General features: G+C 44.1%; 1 protein-coding gene across 1 annotated transcript in view; it reads left to right on the top strand.

Moving 5' to 3' along the window:
* The window catches only part of Col4a6 (collagen type IV alpha 6 chain), a 311,346-nt gene that overhangs the window by 283,711 nt on the left and 6,167 nt on the right, over positions 1 to 21,468 (top strand). Inside the window, exons 27-42 of the mRNA XM_021187464.1 lie at positions 74 to 235; positions 1,889 to 2,059; positions 2,852 to 2,995; positions 3,936 to 4,061; positions 4,522 to 4,703; positions 9,011 to 9,074; positions 9,719 to 9,793; positions 10,232 to 10,339; positions 10,433 to 10,540; positions 13,155 to 13,226; positions 13,479 to 13,604; positions 17,616 to 17,732; positions 18,037 to 18,198; positions 18,349 to 18,447; positions 20,317 to 20,463; positions 20,884 to 21,000. Of these exons, the coding sequence (XP_021043123.1) occupies positions 74 to 235; positions 1,889 to 2,059; positions 2,852 to 2,995; positions 3,936 to 4,061; positions 4,522 to 4,703; positions 9,011 to 9,074; positions 9,719 to 9,793; positions 10,232 to 10,339; positions 10,433 to 10,540; positions 13,155 to 13,226; positions 13,479 to 13,604; positions 17,616 to 17,732; positions 18,037 to 18,198; positions 18,349 to 18,447; positions 20,317 to 20,463; positions 20,884 to 21,000 (1,980 nt within the window). The remainder of the gene's footprint in view (positions 1 to 73; positions 236 to 1,888; positions 2,060 to 2,851; positions 2,996 to 3,935; positions 4,062 to 4,521; positions 4,704 to 9,010; positions 9,075 to 9,718; positions 9,794 to 10,231; positions 10,340 to 10,432; positions 10,541 to 13,154; positions 13,227 to 13,478; positions 13,605 to 17,615; positions 17,733 to 18,036; positions 18,199 to 18,348; positions 18,448 to 20,316; positions 20,464 to 20,883; positions 21,001 to 21,468) is intronic.

Raw genomic sequence — 21,468 nt, 5'->3', positions numbered from 1 at the left:
TGGAAGATGGTTTGATGACCCAGCGCCTCCCTGTTAACCAGACTATAAACATCTGCCCCCTCCTTTTTATTAGGTTTGAATGGGAAACCTGGTATGCTAGGCCCCAAGGGTGAACGGGGCAACCCTGGAACATCAGGACGACCAGGACAGCCAGGACCCTCAGGGTCTACTCACCCATTTGGCATCAAAGGCACATCTGGACTCCCAGGAGCACCAGGCCTTCCAGGCATTTCAGGTAAATCCACTGAAGGAAGAATCCCAATTTGACAGGGCCTTACTTAGACTAAGGCATCCCGGGGACTAATAGTGGCAGCACGACATGCTCAGCATCTAGGATAGTTGACTTTCCTAACCTCTCTAGTTTCAAATCCCAGATCATCCTGGCTGGGGCAGACCAGAACACATTACTACTGTTTAACTTCTGATCCATGACAACAAATCTCTGTCATTTCCCTCTTCCGGGGTCTCCTACACCCTTTTGATGCTTTTGGCCTGCCACTGGCCTTTTTCTATTAAAGAAACCACCCTGGGTTGAATGGTGTTAAACCCTTGCTGTGCCTATGTTAAGCCTGCTTTGAGCTACAGAGGAACTGGAGCTGACTGTGATCTCTCCCCTCCCCCATCAGTAGCCTGCCTGTCAGGAGAACATGCCCCTGAGGGTCCATGGGCAAATAGTGGCTTTCCCTCAGCAATGAGGATTGACACCCACTGGTTCCAGCCTAACATTTGCAGTTTACCTTTTTGTTTGTTTGTTTGTTTGTTTGTATCGTCATCCTTACTCTGCCACCTAGACTGCATCACTGACCAAGTGACTGAAGTTGGGTTATTTGCAAAGCCGTTAATATCACTTTTATTTCCTTTATCCTGTTTCTGGGGCCTTCATATAAGTTGCTGAAGTGAAGGTTAATCAACAACAACAACAACAACAACACCCACAAGCTCACTGACTAAGACTCCCCAATGGGGAATTATGTGATTATCTACTATAACATGGCCTTGCTTACAAGGCCAGAGATCCCTGAACCCCTGCTATAAGGTTTGTTTCCATTGCATTCCCCTCTCCTGTTGCAGAGTTATCCTCATAGCTTCCCATTCGAGTCCTGGGGCTCACAGCTACTTGATGCTTTTCATTTCATGGAAAGCTAAGTCAGCCATTCATTGAAGTCCTTGGGAGCCCAAATACTTCTGTCATCATTGATTTAATCCTTTGGATTTTTAATTTCCTTGCTTTGTACCTGGACATTCAACTTTGGCAGCAGCTCGGGAGGTTAATCCCATTGACCAACTTCAAGCCCCAGTGACAGAAGACTCAGAATACCCAGGAGACCAAATGGGCCTTGGGGTTTTCTACAATACTTGGCACTAGGGGGTCTTTCAAACCTAATGCCAAGGAACTGGCTGATTTAACTGCTTGTTTGAGGGATTAAAAGGGCAACCCTATATGCAAGACTCCCTGGGAAGCCAGAACAACAGTTCACATTTAACCTCTACTTCATGAATTGGCTCAGGAAACAACCATTGTAACTTGATTCAGGGTGGAAGTCCTGGGGAAACTGGATCCCGATTGCCACCCTGGCTTTCCAGAGCGCCATTTAGAGGCTCCTGTGTGAACCACATTCATAAAGGAAGAAGTTATAATTACAAGGTGGTTGCTTTTCCTGCCCACCACTGTGCCATGCTGGAAGTGATGAGCATTTAGGGGGTTGCTCTGGGTGGTAGGTACCAACTCAGCACTGGGCTTCTTGGCATCTCTTTTTGGTTAGTGTTAAAGGGCCACGGACAAACCCTTACTAGCCAGCCAATGAGAACTTCTGGAAATAAACAGTGGCCCAAATCTGACCAGAGCCTCGCTAAGCTGATCTGTGTTCTCTCCTCTATAACCATTCAGGGAGTCCTGGAAAGAAAGGTCAAAGAGGAGACATAGGTCACCCTGGGTCAACTGGAAAAAGAGGTCTACCTGGGATAAAAGGCCTTCCTGGTTCTCAAGGGTCACCTGGCTTCCTGGGGAGCCCAGGTTTGTCAGGCGTCACTGGGTCGCCAGGCATCGAAGGCCAAAAGGGTAAGTGAAAGAGTTAGGAAGACCAGTAAAGTAGTCGGGGACTACCAGGGAGCATGCCACAGCTGCCCAACCTGCCTCCTCCCCTTTTCTCTGCCCAGGGACAGAAGGTAGGCAGGGTTATTTTGGGAGCAAGGCTGGTACTAAAGGAAGCCTGTCACCTAACATGAATCACTCAACCTGTTTGCTGTGTGGAACAGTGGGGCTGATCAACAGAAAAGGGCAGGAACATGAGTCACTCAACCTAACCTGTTTGCTGTGTGGAACAATGGGCTGATCAACAGAAAAGGCCAGCTGCATATAGATCAGTCAGTCCGATACATACCAAGGAGCCTGACAACTCTCGCTTCCTGTGACTGACACAGCAGTGGTTAGGTGTACGGCATCTCTGTTTTAAATAGGTGAAAAATGGCTGGTCTTAGAGCAGCACACACAGCTGGTTAGTACAAAGAGACAAGATTACACTCCACTCTCCCCACCCAGAACTAGGTGTTTCTTTTCTGTGCCCCTACATGCACTCTGAACTTAGTGAATTCAAGCAGAAGTGCCCACATCTTCATTTCTTTCTGGTGTTCAGTGCTACGTGCCGGTTCGGAGGAATCCTAGAATGGGTAATAACTAACATGCTTGGTAAAGACTCAGACTTTGGAGTTAGAGAAACCTATGTTCAAATCCTTCCTCTTCACCTTCTTAGCTCTGTACCATTGTGCAAGTAATTCAACCTTTCTGTGCTTCCTTTTCTTTCCTTGTACGTGCAACAGAAATGATAATGAAAGAAAGTCTTACTTTCAACAGGTGAAAAGGGGTCCTCTGGACCAGTAGGATTTCCTGGGTTACCTGGTCTTCCTGGGCTTCCTGGAGCTGATGGATTAAAGGGATTTTCTGGGTCCTTTGGAAAGGTGGGACAACCTGGACAGGCTGGTACTTCCGGAGAAAAAGGTGAGGGGGCATGGGTAGACCAAGACAGAGGCAGAGAGAGACACACAAACGCACACACACACACACACACACACACACACACACAGAGAGAGAGAGAGAGAGAGAGAGAGAGAGAGAGAGAGAGAGAGAGAGAGAGATTTCAAAACAACCACTTTGTTTTTCAACATGCATTTTGCTTGTCAACTTTGTCATTCATCTGATGAATGCCACATATTAGGCAAAACTTTGGACTTCCAAATTAAGTCCTTTGAAACCAAAAGGCTACTCACTTTAGAGTCAACAGTACGTGATATGGACTATGTTAGTCATCCTTTGACAACCACAAAGAAAAACATAGCCTAAATAGTTTTTAAGAAGGTAAAGATTTATCTTAGTTCTTGGTTTCAGAGGAGTCCATTGGTGATCAGTTGACCTTGTTGATTTTGAACCGGTGGTGGCCCAGTGCATCTTGGGACAGAGCTTCCTTCATGGCAGCAGGAAAACAAAACTGAGAAGGAGATAGAAGTGAGAGTATTGCAGTCCCCTTCAAGAAGATACATTAAATAACTTGACTTTCTCCCACTGGGCTCCATACATAAAAGGCCCCTCACCTCCCAGTGAAGTCAGTGCCTGAGAATCAAGTCTACCACCCAGATCTTTGGGAACACTTACTCAAATCAAAATGGAGCCTTTCACAATACACTCTTTCCTTGAAAGAGAATTTAGCGTAGGGCCTAAAGTTATTGGTGACTTTGGGTCTGGAGAAAGAAAGAGCAGACTCAGAAATGCAAAGTTAGAGGCTGGGGTGTGGAAGAGGACAGAAAAGTCTCGAAGCTGGGTGAGGTGTGTGTGGGAAGGAACAATATGAAAGGTCATATTTGTGTGTAACTTTATGCATAAACTGTGACTTTGTGTGTAAACTGTCACGCTCCTGACAACTGCCTGATCTGCCTTCCTTCAGGAGACAGAGGGGATCCAGGGCCAGTTGGCATATCTAGTCCAAGACCTCCAATGCTAAACCTTTGGTTCAAAGGAGAAAAAGGCTCTCGAGGTTCTGCTGGATCGGATGGATTTCATGGGCCCAGAGGTGCTGAGGCAGGGGATATTTGGAAGCAATTCTCATGAAAGGATTTATTTATTTAGAGTCATCGTTGGTTTCCTTCCCAAGAAAAGCAAGGCAGGAACGGCAGTGTGGGAACAACAATGAGGTTCAAGGAGGCTGTCTCTCTTCCAAGGATGGTGTCTCTCTTCTTCTTCCTAATTGTCCCTTGCTCGTTGACACTGACTCATACTATTGAGAACTGAAGGTTTTGGCCCATAGGCTGGGACCCCTGAAATAGCCTCATAGATAGCGAGGCATAGATACTGATTGCCCAACACTAGAGTTGGGATGACACCAATAGAGCCACCTTGCACCACCACTACCCCCAAGCCAGCCTCTGCCTTAGCAGAGAGCACATTTGGACTATGATTTTGAGTACCTGCACTTAGACAAATAGGTCTTTTCTTGCCTAGCCTTTTTCTAATAGGTTTTGTTTCTTTCCCAGGTGACAAAGGAGAGCCTGGCATCCCAGGGTTACCAGGTCCACCTGGAGCTACTGGACAAACCAATACCATCAAAGGTCTCAACGGAAGGCCAGGTTCCCCTGGATCTACGGGAAGAAGGGGATTACCTGGCCTGAAGGGGTCTCTGGGGATTGCAGGTTTCCCAGGAATGCCAGGAAAAAGTGTAAGTTCATCCAGATTCTTGTCTCTTTACCATGACTGAACCTTTACAGCATGGGCACATGTTCCACATTCCCATCCCAACCCCTGTCCTCGAGATAACCTCAAAGCGCTTGCTCTTCAAAGATGTATATGACACATCCTCCTACCTTTTCCCTCAGTATTCCCTCCTTTATGTCTTTGTTCCCCTTATTGGTCCAATGTGGCAAAGCCTCCTGCCTACTTTGCAGTCTCCAACACACCTCTGCCTACTCTTAAAGGCACCATCTCATCATGAGTTGCTGGGCTTCTACTAGGTTGGCACTTTTCACTGCTCATATCAAACTGCTCCTAGTTGTTTCTTCAGAGAATATTACTTCTTCCGTGAGATTTCTGGGACTTCAAAATAGCCGTTTAAGTCTTAATTTGCACCCCATGGCCAGCACCCCACAGCCTACATTACGCTGGATATATTGTAAAACTTTACAGACTGTGGAGAAGGTTGTTAAAGCAAGGCCTTACTATGTTATCAAGGGAAACCTTGACCTCATAATATCCCTGCCTCGCCTTTGCAAGCTCCAGGATTAGAGGTACGCACCACCACAGCCAATAAGAAATAAGTGTAGGGTTTTGATTTTTACTCAGGATTAAATATATAGCCTGAAACATTCTAGGCAAGTACTCTACTGTAGGCTTAGATTTTTCAAAACTTACTTTTAATAAGGGTTCTTAAATGCTTTACCCTCCAGAGGTTGTGGGAACGAAAAGTTATTAGGATATGGGGGAAGTGGACTTGTTTTGAAATAGTTCTTTGGAGCAAATCCAATCTGCATTGTCAGGATATCAGCAGTTCAGTTCACACAAATCAGCAGTGGCAGCTCCATCCACTCTCAAACACCATTCACGATCCAGAAACAGCAGGTCGATCCAGAAAAAGCTGCAAGGCTCTGCTGTATGCTGTTGAGAAGTAGTTCCTTGGGGCAATTTCAATCTCCAATTGTCAGAATGCTAGCAGTCCACTTCAGTAGTGTCAGGATAGTAAACATGAATCAGCAGTACTGGCACAATGTAGAAGAAACAGCCAGGCTACCACCAAATCAGCAGGACTCAGCAGGAGTGACCAGAATCAGCACCAACTACAGGAGTTCTCTTCAGTGTCTCTTTTAAGGAAGGGGAAGATCAGCAACGAAGAAGACAAAAGACGAACAAAGCACTGCAAAGTTAGTTATGCAAGTCCACCCTCACTGTTCCTTGAGTCCTATTTATACTCCCTCCAAACCTCCAATGGGTCTTGCCTCCACAAAACACCGTGTGAGTCTGTATCAGCTGACATATTCAGAAACTTCCACTTCACTCTGCCAATCAGCCCCGAGTCTACAGAAGTGGCAAGAAGCTGCCAGAACACCACCAGAAGTTTTTTGGTGCTTTTCTCTCTGTGGAGTCATGACAATGATGACCAATAAACAGTGGTAAGGCATACCGATATTATCCAGTATTGTCCACTGTCTGCTGGGTTCTATTTATATTCCTTCTAAATATCACGCACCCTTTCACCTGTGTGCCCCAGCAAATATCATTTGACATAACTGACTTTCCAAAACAAAAAACAAACAAACAAAAAAACCCCAGAAGTTTCCACTTCACTCTATCACTGAGCCTAGCATTCAGAGATTTCTTGATAGTTTAATAGGAAGGTACTTGAACTACCACAGGGGACAAGTAGCAAAGAATCAAATCTAGACTATCTAGGCTTTTTTAAAAAAAAGATTTATTTATTTATTTATGTAAGTACACTGTAGCTGTCTTCAGACACTCTAGAAGAGGGTGTCAGATCTGGTTACGGGTGGTTGTGAGCCACCATGTGGTTGCTGGGATTTGAATTCAGGACCTTTGGAAGAGCAGTTGGGTGCTCTTACCCGCTGAGCCATCTCACCAGCCCTATCTAGGCTTTTAAAAGGCAGGATAGGGGCTATAGAGATGGCTCAGTGGTTAAAAGTGCTTGCTGCTCTCCCAGAAGACTTGAGTTTGGTTCTTAGCACTCACAACAACCTACAGCTCCAGGCGATCCAAAGCATTCTTTGACCATGGGCACATGTACATGTGATATGCCCCCCTCTCCCCCTCCCTCTTTCCCTCCCTCCTTCTTCTGCCTCCCCCTCTCCTTTTACGTTTCTGTCTCATTCTTACTCTTTCTCACATACATGTAGACCTAAAGTTTTCTCAACCTACTTTAATAAGGATTCAACCTCTCTTTGAGCCTGCTACCCACCAGAGGTAGCGGAAAAGAAAAGTTATCAGGACATGGGTAACTAGACCTCTTTAGAAGTAGTTCTTTGGGGGCGAGTCTGATCTTCATTGTCAGTGTATCAGCGATCCAGTCCTCTAGAAAAACAGCAACATAAATGAGCAGTGGCAGTCCAGTTCATTCAGCTATCACCACTCACAAGTCAGCAGCTGCAGACCAATCCACTCAGCGGATACCACACAAGAATCAGCAAGGGCATTTCAATCCAGAAGAAACCGCAAGGCTCACCAACAAGCCTGAGTCCACCATGGAAGTGACAAGAAGCCACGGGATCCCCATGAGAAGTCCTTTGGGGAGTTTCTCTCTATGAAGTCACCACAAGTGGAGCTCAGCAATGGAATCTAAAGTGAACCAATATGTGCATATCCTTAGCAAAGAATAGTGAGGTGGAGCAAATCGAAGGAAGGCTCGAGCTCCCACTGTCTGTGGAGTCAGATTTATTATATTCCTTCTAAACATCATCCATCCTTTCACATGCTTGCTATAGCAAAAACATCCTTTCACCTGTGTCTGCTTCAGCAAAACCTTCTTTCACATGTCTGCTTTAGCAAAACATCCTTTCAGCTGTGTGCCCCGGCAAGACATCATTTGACTTAACTGACTTTTCAAAGAAACCAGAAGTTTCCACTTCACACCCACATGCAAATGAAAAATTTAAAGCATAAATCTTAAAAGGCAGAGTAAACTAGAGTAGGTTTGACACAGATGGACTTGAATTTGAATGTCAGACACCTCCATTACCCATTTGCTCTGTGATCTTGTGTACCTTGCTTAATTAACATCACTGAGCCTTATTTTTTTATTCGTTTCTTTTTTTTAAAAAGTAGACTAATATCCAAACATTTTTTGGACAGTAGTGAAGGTTAAGTGAGATGAAACATGCAAAGAACATGTGGTCAGACACATTGCATGTTCTATATAAAAAGGAGTCTGATCACTGGGCCCAGAATACCTATATTCCCTACAGGCAAATTCTTGTCTTTCAAAGCATCAGTCAGTCTGATAGAGAGACTAGACCTACATGGCTGAAACATTAGCTGAAGAAATCATTCTAGATTTAAGGTCCTGACAACTCACAAAGGAGGGACAGAAGTAAAGTGGGAATAGGTTTAGGGAGGTGGGAGTCCCAGCATACGCAGAGACTCACATTAGGATTATCTGTGTCTACAGCAGAGTGCTACATGAAGCCAGGCCAGAAAACAAGCAGAAAAATAGGGGGGGGGGCACCCTGGGTAGTGGTCCAAAGAACACGGTGACCCAGCCCATTACTCAGCCTCCTGTTCAAAGCATTACTTGAAGCACATTTTTACTGGGTACATCTCCAAATACCTCAACCCATACGAGGTACCCTGAAAACAGCTGAAAGCAGCTGACACGAACACTCCCCAGATTCAGAGTGTGTCAGAAAACTGCCAATGAGTGCAGACGACTTCTACTGTAAATAAGGATCTATCCATCCAAATGCAGACTAGCATCTGCATGTTTACAGCCTGCTACCTGGTAACAGGGCGACCTCATGTTCTTTGTGGTGCCTGCAGCAGAGGTCTGGCACAGCTTAGTAAAGCAAGACTGCTGTTTTAAATTGTTTTGTTTTCCCAGTTTTGAAATAGAATCTCAATAGGTAGTGTGAAGTTTCTGCGTCTGTCTCCTGACTGCTGAGATAATCAGCATGTATGGGCCTTCACTCCTGGCTGAAGCAATGATTGAGTGAGATGACTCTAGCTTTGGCCAGAGTACCTGCAGAGCAGATTGAGCGCCTTGCCCAGCGGCCATGTTCTATGTTTCCTGTGACTTAATAATTAATGCAGCCATGCATTGATTCACCAAGACGGAATATTCCCCCTGAAAACCCTAAGCGTGTATGTGGCTCAGCACCTGCCCATGTCTAGGATATACCTCCTGTCCTGCCTAACATAGTGTATAACCAGCATCAATGGCTAGGGGTTGAGGGAGAGGAGGAGGAGGAGGAGGAGCAAGAGCATCTCTGAGCTCTAGGCAGAAATAATGGTTTCCATATTCCTTTGAAGGGTTCACAGGGGCTCATTGGGACTTCTGGCCTCCTGGGAGCAACTGGTGTCCCAGGTTTAAAAGGTAAGGAACATTTTGTCTTCGGATGTGTTTGCCTAGACCAAGGTGATGATCTACCAAACCACAACTCAGGAGTAGGGGGAGCTGTGTTAAGGGAGAAAATGAATTTTGTTTATATTTCCCATTTGGCTAAACACACTCTGCACTCCTTGTTCTCCAACGACATTGCAAACAAGAGTGTCACGTGCCAAAATCTCTTCCCCAGGCTTTCATGGACTATAAACAAACAAACAAACAAACAAACAAATCAACATTCCATTCACTTTGTATTTCGATACACCAAAACAGCATCATAGAACTTCAACTCAGAACACCTCTTCCCCTGATGAGCACAGCCCCATAGGCAGGACCAATCCCCTTGTTTAAATGAATCACCATTCCTTTCTGGTAGTATTTCAGGGCCCACTTACCATCTTCTCACATGTGCTGGACCATGTTTCCAATACATGGGTACTATGTATAAAACATCTCATTCTAGTAGCTTGTTAGCATCCCAGGTCCTTTTACCAGTGGATGCTTCTGTCAAGAAGCTCCTCTGACTGTTTTGAATCTGAATTGAGGGGGGAAATATATTGAAAAGACAATTTGAGTGAAAATGAATAATTGTTTCTTCTGACCATTTGAAAAAATATTTTTCATACCTGCAGGAGATCAAGGCCAAACACTTGGCATTTCTGGAAGCCCAGGACCCAAGGGACAGCCTGGTGAATTAGGTTTTAAAGGTAGGGCTAGGACATTTTTGTCCATATCTCACAAATACTCCAGAAATGAGGACTAGAGTGACTTTTGGAGATCATTCCCAAGTTCTTTAGCTTCCATCCAGTGGATACCTATAGTTTTCCGAAGCAAACTGATTTGCATGGTGTACCAAAAATACTTCAAACTTCATTTACCTATTTTCCTTTAATGTTTGCTGCAAAAACATTTCAGTCCATCATTTTTTATTCTAGAAGGAAGCCAAAAAATATCTACTCACTTTTCAGATGGGCAACACCTTCCAAATATGAAAACACCTGCCAGAATCTTTTCCCGAGTTTCTTCACTGAATCAAGTTCCCTCGACATCTCAAAATGCTTTCACATTCCAACTTATGTTTTCCCATGGAGGAGTGAAATTCCAGAAATTGAGATTAATCATTCAGCAATTGTTTGATCTTCTAGGTGTTAAAGGAAAAGATGGACTAGTTGGTGATAGAGGTTACCCAGGAAACAAGGGTGACGGTGGAAAAGTTGGTATTACTGGAGATCCTGGCTTCCCTGGCTCCCCAGGTACCATGCTACTTGAAAACTTTATTTTGAAGAAGTTAGGATTTGCTTCAAGCCAGACCATATTCTGAATGTCCACTTTGGTTTCACATTTAGGACTTCAAGGGATTTCAGGTATGAATGGAGACCCAGGCCTCCCAGGTTCCTCTGGCCATCTGGGATCAATTGGCCTCCCTGGACCCTCAGGCTTAATAGGACCTAAAGGTATGTGTGTTTGCTAGCAAGGAGTAGGAGAAGTGTCTTTTCCCCAATAACAGGGGGCAACTCCTCCATCTTAGAGTATAGCAGCTAGGCCTAAGCCAGGTAAAATGGGGTGTTATATGAGGATTAATTAGAAAGACAGGTGTAGAATGAGCTATAGAGATGGCTCAGGGGTTAAGAGCACTTTTTCTTTGCCGAGGATCTGAGTTTAATTCCTAGCACCCACATGGTGACTCACAACCATCTATAACTCCAGTTCTAGGTGATCCAGTGCCTTCTTCTAAGGCACCAGGCACTTGTATAGTACACAGATATACTTGCAGAAAAAAAAAACTCATACACATAAAATTAAATAAATATCAAAAATTAATTGAAAAACCAGAGAGGAAGAAAGGCGAACAGTTATACATCAGAATAGAAGAATGTCATACACCGGGCAGTGGTGGCACATGCCTTTAATCCCAGCACTTGGGAGGCAAAGACAGGTTTCTGAGTTTGAGGTCAGCCTGGTCTACAGAGTGAGTTCCAGGACAGCCAAGGCTACACAGAGAAATTCTCTCGAAAACCAAAGAAGAAGAAGAAGAAGAAAGAGAAGGAGAAGGAGAAGGAGAAGAAGAAAGAAGAAGAAGAAGAAGAAGAAGAAGAAGAAGAAGAAGAAGAAGAAGAAGAAGAAGAAGAAGAAGAAGAAGAAGAAGAAGAAAAGAAGAAGAAGAAGAAGGTCAGATCCACGAAGAAAAGAATTAACAAAAAAGACTTTAGTTACCCATTACTAAAATGAAGTCCCTGTGGTTGGTTACTTAGAAAGAAAATAAATTTAACTTATAATTTTTGAGGCTCTAATTCCAAACAGCTATGGCGCTGGCTTTATGGAGGAACAACCCCTAACAATGTCACCTCATGGGGATGCCATCTATGTCACCTCATGGGGGATGGCATCATGGCAGTTTATGAGAGAGAGAGAGAGAGAGAGAGAGAGAGAGAGAGAGAGAGAGAGAGAGAGAGATCACAAGTCAACAGAAAGCCAACATGAGGGGTAGGGTGAATCATACTCTTCTGTAGCAATTCATGGTTTTGAGAGCTCAGGGTCCACGAGAATTAACTTATTCCTTCTCTGTGGAAAACCCCAGTGACCAAAGTAACTTTCACTAAGCCTCTCTGTTAAAGAACCCACCCCCTCATAATGTCATCAAAATGGGAGCTTTGGGGACCACATTAAAACCATAGCCAAGTGTGATGGTTAATATTGTCAACTTGATCAGATCTAGAATCACATAGGAGACAAGCTTTGGGGATACATTTTAAGGGAAAATACAGATTAGGTTAGCCTTTGGATATGCCTGTGAGGAATTACCTAGATTGGGTTGAGTTAGGTTGGGCCACCTTAACTGTGGCCATCCCACTGGTGGTGGTCATAGACTGAATAAAATAGGAGGAGAAAGTGATCTGAGAACCGTCATTCAATGCCATCTACTTCATGATTATGGATGCAACATAACCCCCTGCCTCCTCAAGTTCCTGCTGCCACATTTTCCTTGATACGATAGATGGTTCCCTCAAACTGCAAGCCAAAAATAAGACTTTCCTTTTTAAAGCTGTTTATAAAGTATCTGATCATGGAAATGAGAAATGTGACTATGATATGAAGCCATAGCAGAAAGTTATTGACCTGGCATATGTTGTCTTCCCCTGCTTTAATGGTAGAGCAGCAAGTTTCTAGAACCAGTTTCTGGGAGAAGGCAACTCAAGGGCCTGGCATTGCTCCTCCTACATTCTATTAAAAATACCTACTGTGTGCATGTGGCGGGGGAGCAAGGGTGTAGTTCAATTGATAGAGTGCTTGTCCAGCATATACAAGGCCTTCCTAGCACTGCATAAAGCAGGAATGATGACACATCTGTAATCTCTGCACTCTGGATGTAGATGCAGGAAGATGAGAAGTCCGAGGTCACACTCACCTACGTAAGAGAATTATAGGTATCCTGGGATACATGAGACTCTATCTGAAACAAACAAACAACATCAACAACAACAACAAAAAACAAGAAAAGCAGGAAGACATATTTATTTGGTCTTGTGATGTTAGAGGTTTTAGTCCACAGTCATCCCTTGGCTTCATTGTGGTCACCTGTGGTCAGGAAGGCTGTCATGATAGATAGGGAGTGTATTGTAGAGCTGAGCTGCTCACCTCCTGGCGATCAAGAAGCAGTAAGAGGCAGTACCAGCAAAGAACAATACCCCATTTCATGACATGGCCCCAATTAACTACTTCCTCCAATTGCACCCCACTTTGTAAGTTCTTCTACCACTCAAGAACTCACTAATATTTTAAGTCAAAATTGAATGAATACATTTCTAAAGTCAGGATCATTGTAATTGAATAACTTCCTAAAGGCTCTAGGGAATAAACCTTCAATACTTGGGCTTTGGGAAGACATTTCAGATCCAAACCTTATCAGCTAAGTAACTGCCATTTTACTCTAAAAGCTACAGTAGTAGCCTTTATAAGAATCATGAGAACCCAAGGTTGCAGGGTGTATGTTAGAAATTGGCTATTCTTCTAGAGAGCATTGAGTAATGTCTCAATAAAGATAGAGCCGTTTCTGATTTCTCTCCTTAGGATTCCCTGGACCTCCTGGTTTACATGGACTGAATGGACTTCCAGGCACCAAGGGCACCCATGGTACTCCGGGTAAGAAAGGCCCTGAAGGTCAAGGTTAAGGGCATAAGGCTCTTACAGAACTGGGAGGAGTTGGCCATGTGTTCTTGACTGTAGTATACCCCATATCCTGGGAGTTAGATCTCACTTGTCTTCAGTTGGAGAAGGAAAGTGGATGTTTCACCTTTCTGTGGGAATGAGCTCTTCTAGACCACAGGGAAGACAACTAAGCCCAAGGGCTGTCTCCCTCTGAGCTCTGTCCCCTCCCTCTGCATTTCCTCCTAGGAGCCAGTATCATTGGTGTCCCTGGGCCGGCTGGCCTGCCTGGTCCCAAAGGGGAAAGGGGAGTGCCAGGAATTGTCATCGGAGATCCAGGGAAACAAGGCTCAAGGGGACAAAAAGGTGATCAAGGTAGGTAAGCCCAAATCAGGACTGAATGAGGCCTTGGCAGTGGATCAGAGTTTGGGATTGTTTTGGGGCCAAATGGTTCATAGGGTAGACTGTGCTTGTCTAAGAACCCTTAACAATGACTGTGAAGAAAATGATGAAGAATAGTCCTACCAAGTGCCCCCTAGCCTCCAGATCCCCCTGGCTCTTTCCAATTCAGCTCTGGACCACTGTTACAGACTTGGCCAAAGCCAGGATTAATACTTCTAAGGAGCAGAGTTACTCCATTTAGTGAGATCTTAGCTCCAATTTCCTTCATGATCCACGAGGATGCTAGAATCCACCTGGCAGAAGAAACCCAAGACCTAGAGAACGTGGGCCTCCTGAGGCCAGGCGACCAGGATAGGTTGTGTTTTCATTAACCAGATTCCACCCTGAACTCAGCTTCCCACACTGCTTGATGTTTTCCTGGGTGTCCCATTCTAGAACTTCTCTAAACTCATGACATCATTCTTTAGCTTCCTTGGCAGTGTTCTGGAGACTCACCTGTCTCCCACTATATATAAAGCAAAACAAACATGAATGCAGTCAGCCAGGACTAAGAGCATGGCCTTTACATTTCATATTCCAGTTCTCCTTCTCATTGAGCTGTATGTCCCCAAGCAATGAAGTTACACACCTGTCTCTCAATGCCAATTGGACTTAGTTTTTTTTTCTTTCTGTAAAATGGATATAACAGAACTGTCTCACAGATTTTTCTGAGGATTCTGTGAACAGTAAGGTAATATGAGTTTGGGCATATCTCAGTGCCCAGCAGATGCCCCAGAAACACTAGGTAGGCACCATGCTATTACATGCCACTTGGGAAGTGGTAACTGCAGTATATTTGGAGCCTGAGGTCTCATCACACTTTCTGTTTATTTAGTGTGTGTTTCCCAGGAACCAGGGTCATACATTCATTCATTTCCTGCTTCAATTTGATTTGGGGCATCTGTTGTTTCTGTGTTTAATCCTTCCTTTGGTCTGGGCAAACGTGTTCTTTTGGGGAATCCAGAGAAAGGCTCAAAGGAAGGTCTGAGCCTGCAAAGCAACTGTGGCTTCTTTCCCAGGACACAGAGAAGAGGGAACCAGATGGAAGCATATGGCATTTCTCCTTCTGTTTGTAAATCTTGACTGTGAACTTCTGGTTATCAAATTATTCACTTACTTTAGCTGACATAAAATTATAATTACAATTACAGCACACATCAAGATGGATATATTATAGAAACATAATTATGAGGGGCAGCAAGTCACAGGGGAATACTCTTGGTGTGGTTCTCGCATTAGATGTTCAAAATAAGCAAAACAACCAACATACTGTCTAGGGATGCCAATATTCATGAAGAAATTATGACAAGAAGGAAATAAGTGAACACAGAATTTGGAAATGGTTCTCTGAGAGGAGGGGTGGAATCTATGGAGACTACACACATAATTACCAAGATAATGCCATCTTCGTTTTTCTTTAGTGGGACAATGAAGTACAGATGTGTTCATCATACCTAAATTATTCTTTACTGAAGCAATTTGTTTAAAAAAGAATACAGCATGTATTGTGCCCACCAGAGGAAATGGTCTGTGATTTGGTAGTGGAAGTAAAACAGACTGAGCCTGAGAACGCTCTGTTCCTTTCGCTAAATGATTTGCAATTATATTGTTTTCATACTTGCATTAAATCTTTAGAGCCTACATTTATGTATTTAAAGTTTCTTGGGTTTTGGCATTGGAATGAGCTAGCAAAATTGTTATTTGGCATTTGCAGCACCTCATTTAGAACATTTTAGTTTTAATAAAAAAAAACATACAAGCAAGGACTCATAAGATGGCTTCAGTAGATAAAGATACCTAAATTATAAGACTGATAACCTGAGTTCCACCTCTGGAACCAAAGTAAAGGTTGATGAAGAGACTCAACTCCACAGAGCGACCCTCTTGACTCCACTCATGCACTGTGGTACACACACACACACACACACACACACACACACACACACACACACAAACACACACAATAGTGATAAGTTGTTAAAGACATGAGATTTTGGCACTATTTTAGTTCGGTATCTTTATTTATAAAGTCAAGAATCAGATAAAGTGCATGCATGCTTTTAAAAATTGACATGGGAGACTCTGATTCTGTGAGAAACTCCATTATATGGGGTTATATGGTACTTTGCTTGTTGGTTGTATTAGTTAGGGTTCTCTAGAGTCACAGAACTTATGGGTAATCTCTATAGACTAAAGGAATTTATTGATGACTTACAGTCTGTAGTTCAATTCCCAACAATGATTCAGTAGTAGCTGTGAATGGAAGTCCAAGGATCTAGCAGTTGCTCAGTTCCGCACAGCAAGCAGGTGAAGGAGAGAGAGACTCCCTTCTTCCAATGTTCTTATATGGTCTCCAGCAGAAAGTGTAGCCCAGATTAAAGGTGTGTGCCACCACACCTTTAATCCCAGATGACCTTGAGCTCAGAGATCTCCCTGTCTTCATCTTCTGGAATCCATAGCCACTATGCCTCAAGCTCTCCATACCAAGATCCAGGTCAGAAACTTCTATCTCCCAGCCTCCAGATTAGGGTCACTGGTGAGCCTTCCAATTCTGGATTGTAGTTCATTCCAGATATAGTCAAGGAATAGCCACTACATTGATTTTGCATAATTCCAGCTGATTAAATACACACGTTTTCTATATGCACATATACATATATAAACCTCTCTTTCCAGGGAAAAAGCATGCAAAACATAACTTTCTTTCAGTTCCTTACTTCAATGAATAAGAAAACTACTTTAGAGACTTGTAACGACACAGCGGACAGCACATGTAGTTTTTTGTGCTTGTTTTTTCCCTAAAGTTAACAAGAGTGTTTTCTCAAAATCAACATTTTCATCTCTAGTTTTCCTTGTGATTCAAAGTATCAATGAGATATTTTTAAACACCTGCTTTGGCTAATCTACCATTTTTTGACACATTTATAAGGATGTACCAGTTTTGAAAAGATTGATATAAGAAGGAAAATTGGGTAACAATATTTTTGGATTTTTCCTCTCACACACAAAAAGGAATCTCAACCAATGGATTTTTATCAGGCAGATCCCACTGAACTTTCTTATTTGACTATCCATCAGAATATGCCAGTTAACACATTTTTTCCATACTTAGCATACAGCAGAAACTTTCACTTGTGTATAGATGTTGTGTTTTGATGTTTCCCCTTCAAGCTTATCATATATGTTTTTAGCATACATTAAATAAATATCTCATCATTTGATGTAAGTTTTTGTTTTTAACATATAGTAGAATTGCTTCCACAAATATAAAACATGTAAAGTAATATGGAAGCCTGAGCAAGGAACATAACTATATACTTTGGTCAAAGGGTGACAGGTATCTAGTACAATGAGATATGATCAACAGGCAGCTAAGCAGTAATTCCACTAAGTCACCTACAAAAGACTGGATGTTGTTGTTGTCGTCGCTGCTGTTGTTGTTCGCCTAGATGTGCCAGAAGAGAGCAGGGACTCTTAGGACACACATGAGCATTCATAATCGTCTTGCTGCCTCCATTCTAGATGATCTGGCCTCAGTCATACATAACTTTTGGGCAGCATCAGACAGAACTGGCAGTTAGGAAAGTTTGATGAACCAGTGTGTTTACTAACAACACTTTGAAAACTTAAATTCCAGCTGCTCAGCCAAGCTTTCTTTCTGATCTGGAGGAAAAACAGTCTAAAATATTTCCATTACTGGTGAAATTGGGGAGCTAGAAATTTCCACAGCTCAGTCCCAATAAAATGAAGCTCCAGCTGGAAAGGAAGAAGCTGAGCCTGATTTACTGTTGTCAGCTTGCTGGGAAGTTAGGATGAATGGAAGACAGCCCTCTACTGGTGACTTCTGGTCTTGCAGCTATTTCATGGCTTCCTTTTTCTGAATGCACTTGGCCATTTCCCGGACGTGGGAAGCCCACCGAGCCCCATTTTATTTATTCTTTGCAGGTTTCCCAGGTCTTCAAGGTCCTGCTGGTACCCCTGGAGCCCCAGGCATCTCCTTGCCATCAGTCATAGCAGGACAGCCTGGTGACCCTGGATGGCCAGGCCTAGATGGAGAACGAGGTAAAAATAAGAAACCGTAAACACAACTGGACACCTTACTTTGATGTGGGCAGACATGCTGTATATAATGCAGCCCTTTCCCTGTTGCTGGAAATGCATGGATCTGCTTGGCCTCAATTTATTCCCTCCCATCAAGATTTGAGAGACTGGAACTGGCTGTATTTTTGCTGAAGTGTTTTGGAAAGTCTGGGCATGTGCGCTTCAGGGACCTGTACTAGGAGTGGGCTTTGGCTACTTAACTCCCCAGGCCTTCAGCAGCTTCCTATCTCTTTGCACTTCCTTACTTCTCCCATCTTATCCCTAGGCCGCCCAGGCCTTCCAGGTCCTCCAGGTCCCCCTGGGCCATCCTCAGATCAAGGTGATCCTGGAGACTCTGGCTTCCCTGGAATTCCAGGCCTTCAAGGGTTCAAGGGAAACCAAGGACTGCCAGGTTTCTCTGGCCTCTCTGGAGAGCTAGGGCTAAAAGGTAAGTCTGTTCCACCAGCTTCAAGACCCATCAGTCACCACTGCATAGTTCAGTCGCCCTGAAGAGGCTCACAATGGTGCTTTTCCTGACTGATCTTCCTCTGTCACCATCATGTCAACACTTCACATGTTTTTCTTTGGCTCTTACCAGGCATGAGAGGGGAACCTGGCCTCATGGGAACTCCTGGCAAAATCGGGCCACCAGGAGACCCAGGATTTCCTGGGATGAAGGGGAAGGCGGGGCCAAGAGGTGAGTGCAGGGGCAGTTTCTGGGCCAAGCCTGAGCCGTGCACGGAGGGAAGAGGAATGGGATACAGCATGAAGTTGAGGTTCTTTCAGAAGTCATGTTGTCTACCATACCACAAAACCAAACAGGGCATCATGCTGCCACGCCTAGGAGATAGTTTCCCTCCTTTGGAGATACCGCCATGCCAATCTATTGATAGAACTGAAGGTCCCTACATCTTTGCTACCATGGGTACCTGACCTCCCTCTGTATTACTTCTGCATTGCACCTACACCACTAAGCTCATTTTCAAGTTCAGAAAAGGAGCAAAATTCTCTCTATCCTCCAGCCAAATGTCAACTATTCAGTCTATCAGCCTCACCCCGAGGGCTCCGTCTCCTAGCACGCCTTGTATCTGCTCACTTTCTATCAGTTCTGCTGTTCCCTTGAGGTCTAAGCCATCAACAGTTCTCATGTAGCACCCTTCCTCCCCCAACGACAATTATTTGTTACATAGAGTCGCCGGTAAAAAGCAAACCATTCTATTCGTGGCATAGAAAGGAACCATGGCCCACAAAATCATGTGTGACACCTCCCTCTTTATCTCATGCCAGCTCATGTCCCTTTTACTGTCCATTGGCATCTCAAATATTGTCCCAATTACCCTTTCTGCCCTCCTCCCCTTCCTACTAGTTCCCTTTCCCCTAATTAGTCCCTCCTCTGTTTTTAGGTCATGAATGCATGTACCCTCACATAACATGATGTTCTCCAACTGTATCTGTTTGTTTGTACATGGCATGCTTCACTTTTCATCCTGACTGAAGAAAGTTCCTTCATGTATATGTGTCCTATTTTCTTTGTCCATTCATCTATTAATGGACGCTTAGGTTGTTTCCAACCCTTGGCTATTGTGAATACTACAGGGATAAGCATAAATGTGTAGGCATCTCTGTGGTATGTTGACTTGGAGTCCTGCGAGGATATTACTGGTAGTGGTACAGCTGGATCATATGGAAATTCTAGTTTTAGGGTTTTCTAAGGGGTCCTGATATTGATTTCCATGATGCCTGCACTAGTTTACCTTCCTGTCAATACTGTATGTGTTTTCTGATGCTTGCTTGCCCTTCAATCTTTAAATGTCTAGCTCCCCCTGATACTTCCGATGTTTGAATAGTTTCAGTGTAACTGTCATTGGTTATATGAAGCCACTGGTAGCTCTGAAGCAGACCCCTCTACTGAAACCACCCCCTGCTCCCTCCCATTGTCACTACATCACTTATTTCCTCCCCAGTCCTTCTTAAGATTTGAAGAACGGGGTTAATGGTATTTGCCAAAGTGTGCTTTGTTCATCTTCATCACTAAGCCTTACTCTCTATAAAGGTCTATCACTGCTCCTGTTTTTCATCTCCCAGAATCTTGAATTAGTAAACAAGCTATTCTATTTGTAAAGTGGCTGACTTGGGTGGGTCTCTTAGGCTGGGATGCCAACTACACCTCTAGAGTTGAATACATCGCTACAGTATCTTTGGTAGTGCATTCTGACCAGTGTGTAAGTAAGTAACTGCTTCAGCCCGAACCAAAGCTCAGCTTACTAGAGTTGCAGCAGGGATTTCCTGCTTTCCACCTAGTGAATGCTATACTGGGCTATGGGGAGCCACAATAAGTATGACAACTTGCTCCCTGCCTTTCCTACAGGGACCCACCAAGCCACTAAGAAGGAGATGGGGAAAGGAGGTTCTATCAAGGGTTGTGTATTCTATACTGGAGGCCTCAAGTGGGGATTGTGAGCACAAAATGAAAGAAAATAGTTGGTGACTGCCAGGCAGTGAGAAGGCTGCCTCTGTTCCTCCACTTCTCCAGCCTGACTGGTGCTGTTTCATTACGTGCATGCAGGCTTTTCCGGCCCACAGGGAGCTCCAGGACACACACAAATTGCCGAAGCTATGCAGGTTCCTCCAGGACCTTTGGGTCTGCCAGGCATTGATGGCATCCCAGGCCTCATAGGAGACCCTGGGTCTCAAGGCTCTGTGGGTCTGCAAGGTAAGAATGGCACCAGAGAAAAGGGGACTCACTGGGAAGCTGAAAGGCCTTGGGTGAAGCTCCTGGCTTGGCACAGATCTGAGGAAGTGCCTTCATCAAACATTTCCCAAGCCACTTCCCAAAGCTCCCAAACTCTTTGCCAGGGAAGGGAAAAGCTAGAAAGCCAGTGGGGCAGTGGTTATACTTGTCTTCACAGAACATGTCAGTCTGTCCCCTAGACAGCTTTGTTTGGAGCTAGAGGAGACATGAGTAACAAAGGAGAACACAAGGTAGTGGAGAAAGCAAAAGGCTGGGGACAGGAAATATGGCTTCCAAGTCTTAGCTTTGCACCAATAGGAGTAAATTGATACGCTCCCTGTGACTTCACATGAGCCTTCCATATTGAGTGCTCCCCTACCTTGTGCATTTTCTCTCTTACAGGTTCCAAAGGCCTACCTGGCATCCCTGGTAAGGATGGCCCCAGTGGGCTGCCAGGCCCATCTGGAATCCTTGGTGATCCTGGTCTCCCTGGACTACAAGGACCTCCAGGATTTGAAGGTTAGGTTAACAAAATTTGGTAAACATGTGGTCAATTTGCCGCTATGAGGTAGCTCACAGGCTGAGTTCTTGTCTCTCTTAATGCTCTATTACCATGAAGAGACACCATGACCAAGGCAACTCTTATGAAAGAAAGCATACCAGGATTGGAGTATTGATGTGACAGGCATAATCATGCCTTTGTTGAAGGAATATAGAAAATTTTGGGACTTTTGACTAGAAAAGTGATCGGATACATTAAGTAAGGTATAATGAGCCATAATAACAGAAACATGGAAGATAGTATTGAGGGCAATTTGAACTTTGGGGGCCTGGCTGAAGAAGTTCCAGGGGGAAAGAATATTAGTAAGTAGTCTAAATACCATTCTTGAGATATTTGGCAAAGACTGTGGCTGCTTTTTGCCCTTCCCACAAAAATCTGCCTGAAACTAAACTGAAGAGTTTTGGATTAATGAGGTTGGCAGAGGA

This window comes from Mus pahari, chromosome X, assembly GCF_900095145.1.
Source record: "Mus pahari chromosome X, PAHARI_EIJ_v1.1, whole genome shotgun sequence".
NCBI lineage: Eukaryota > Metazoa > Chordata > Mammalia > Rodentia > Muridae > Mus > Mus pahari.
This window is presented reverse-complemented; position numbering and strand designations above follow the sequence as displayed.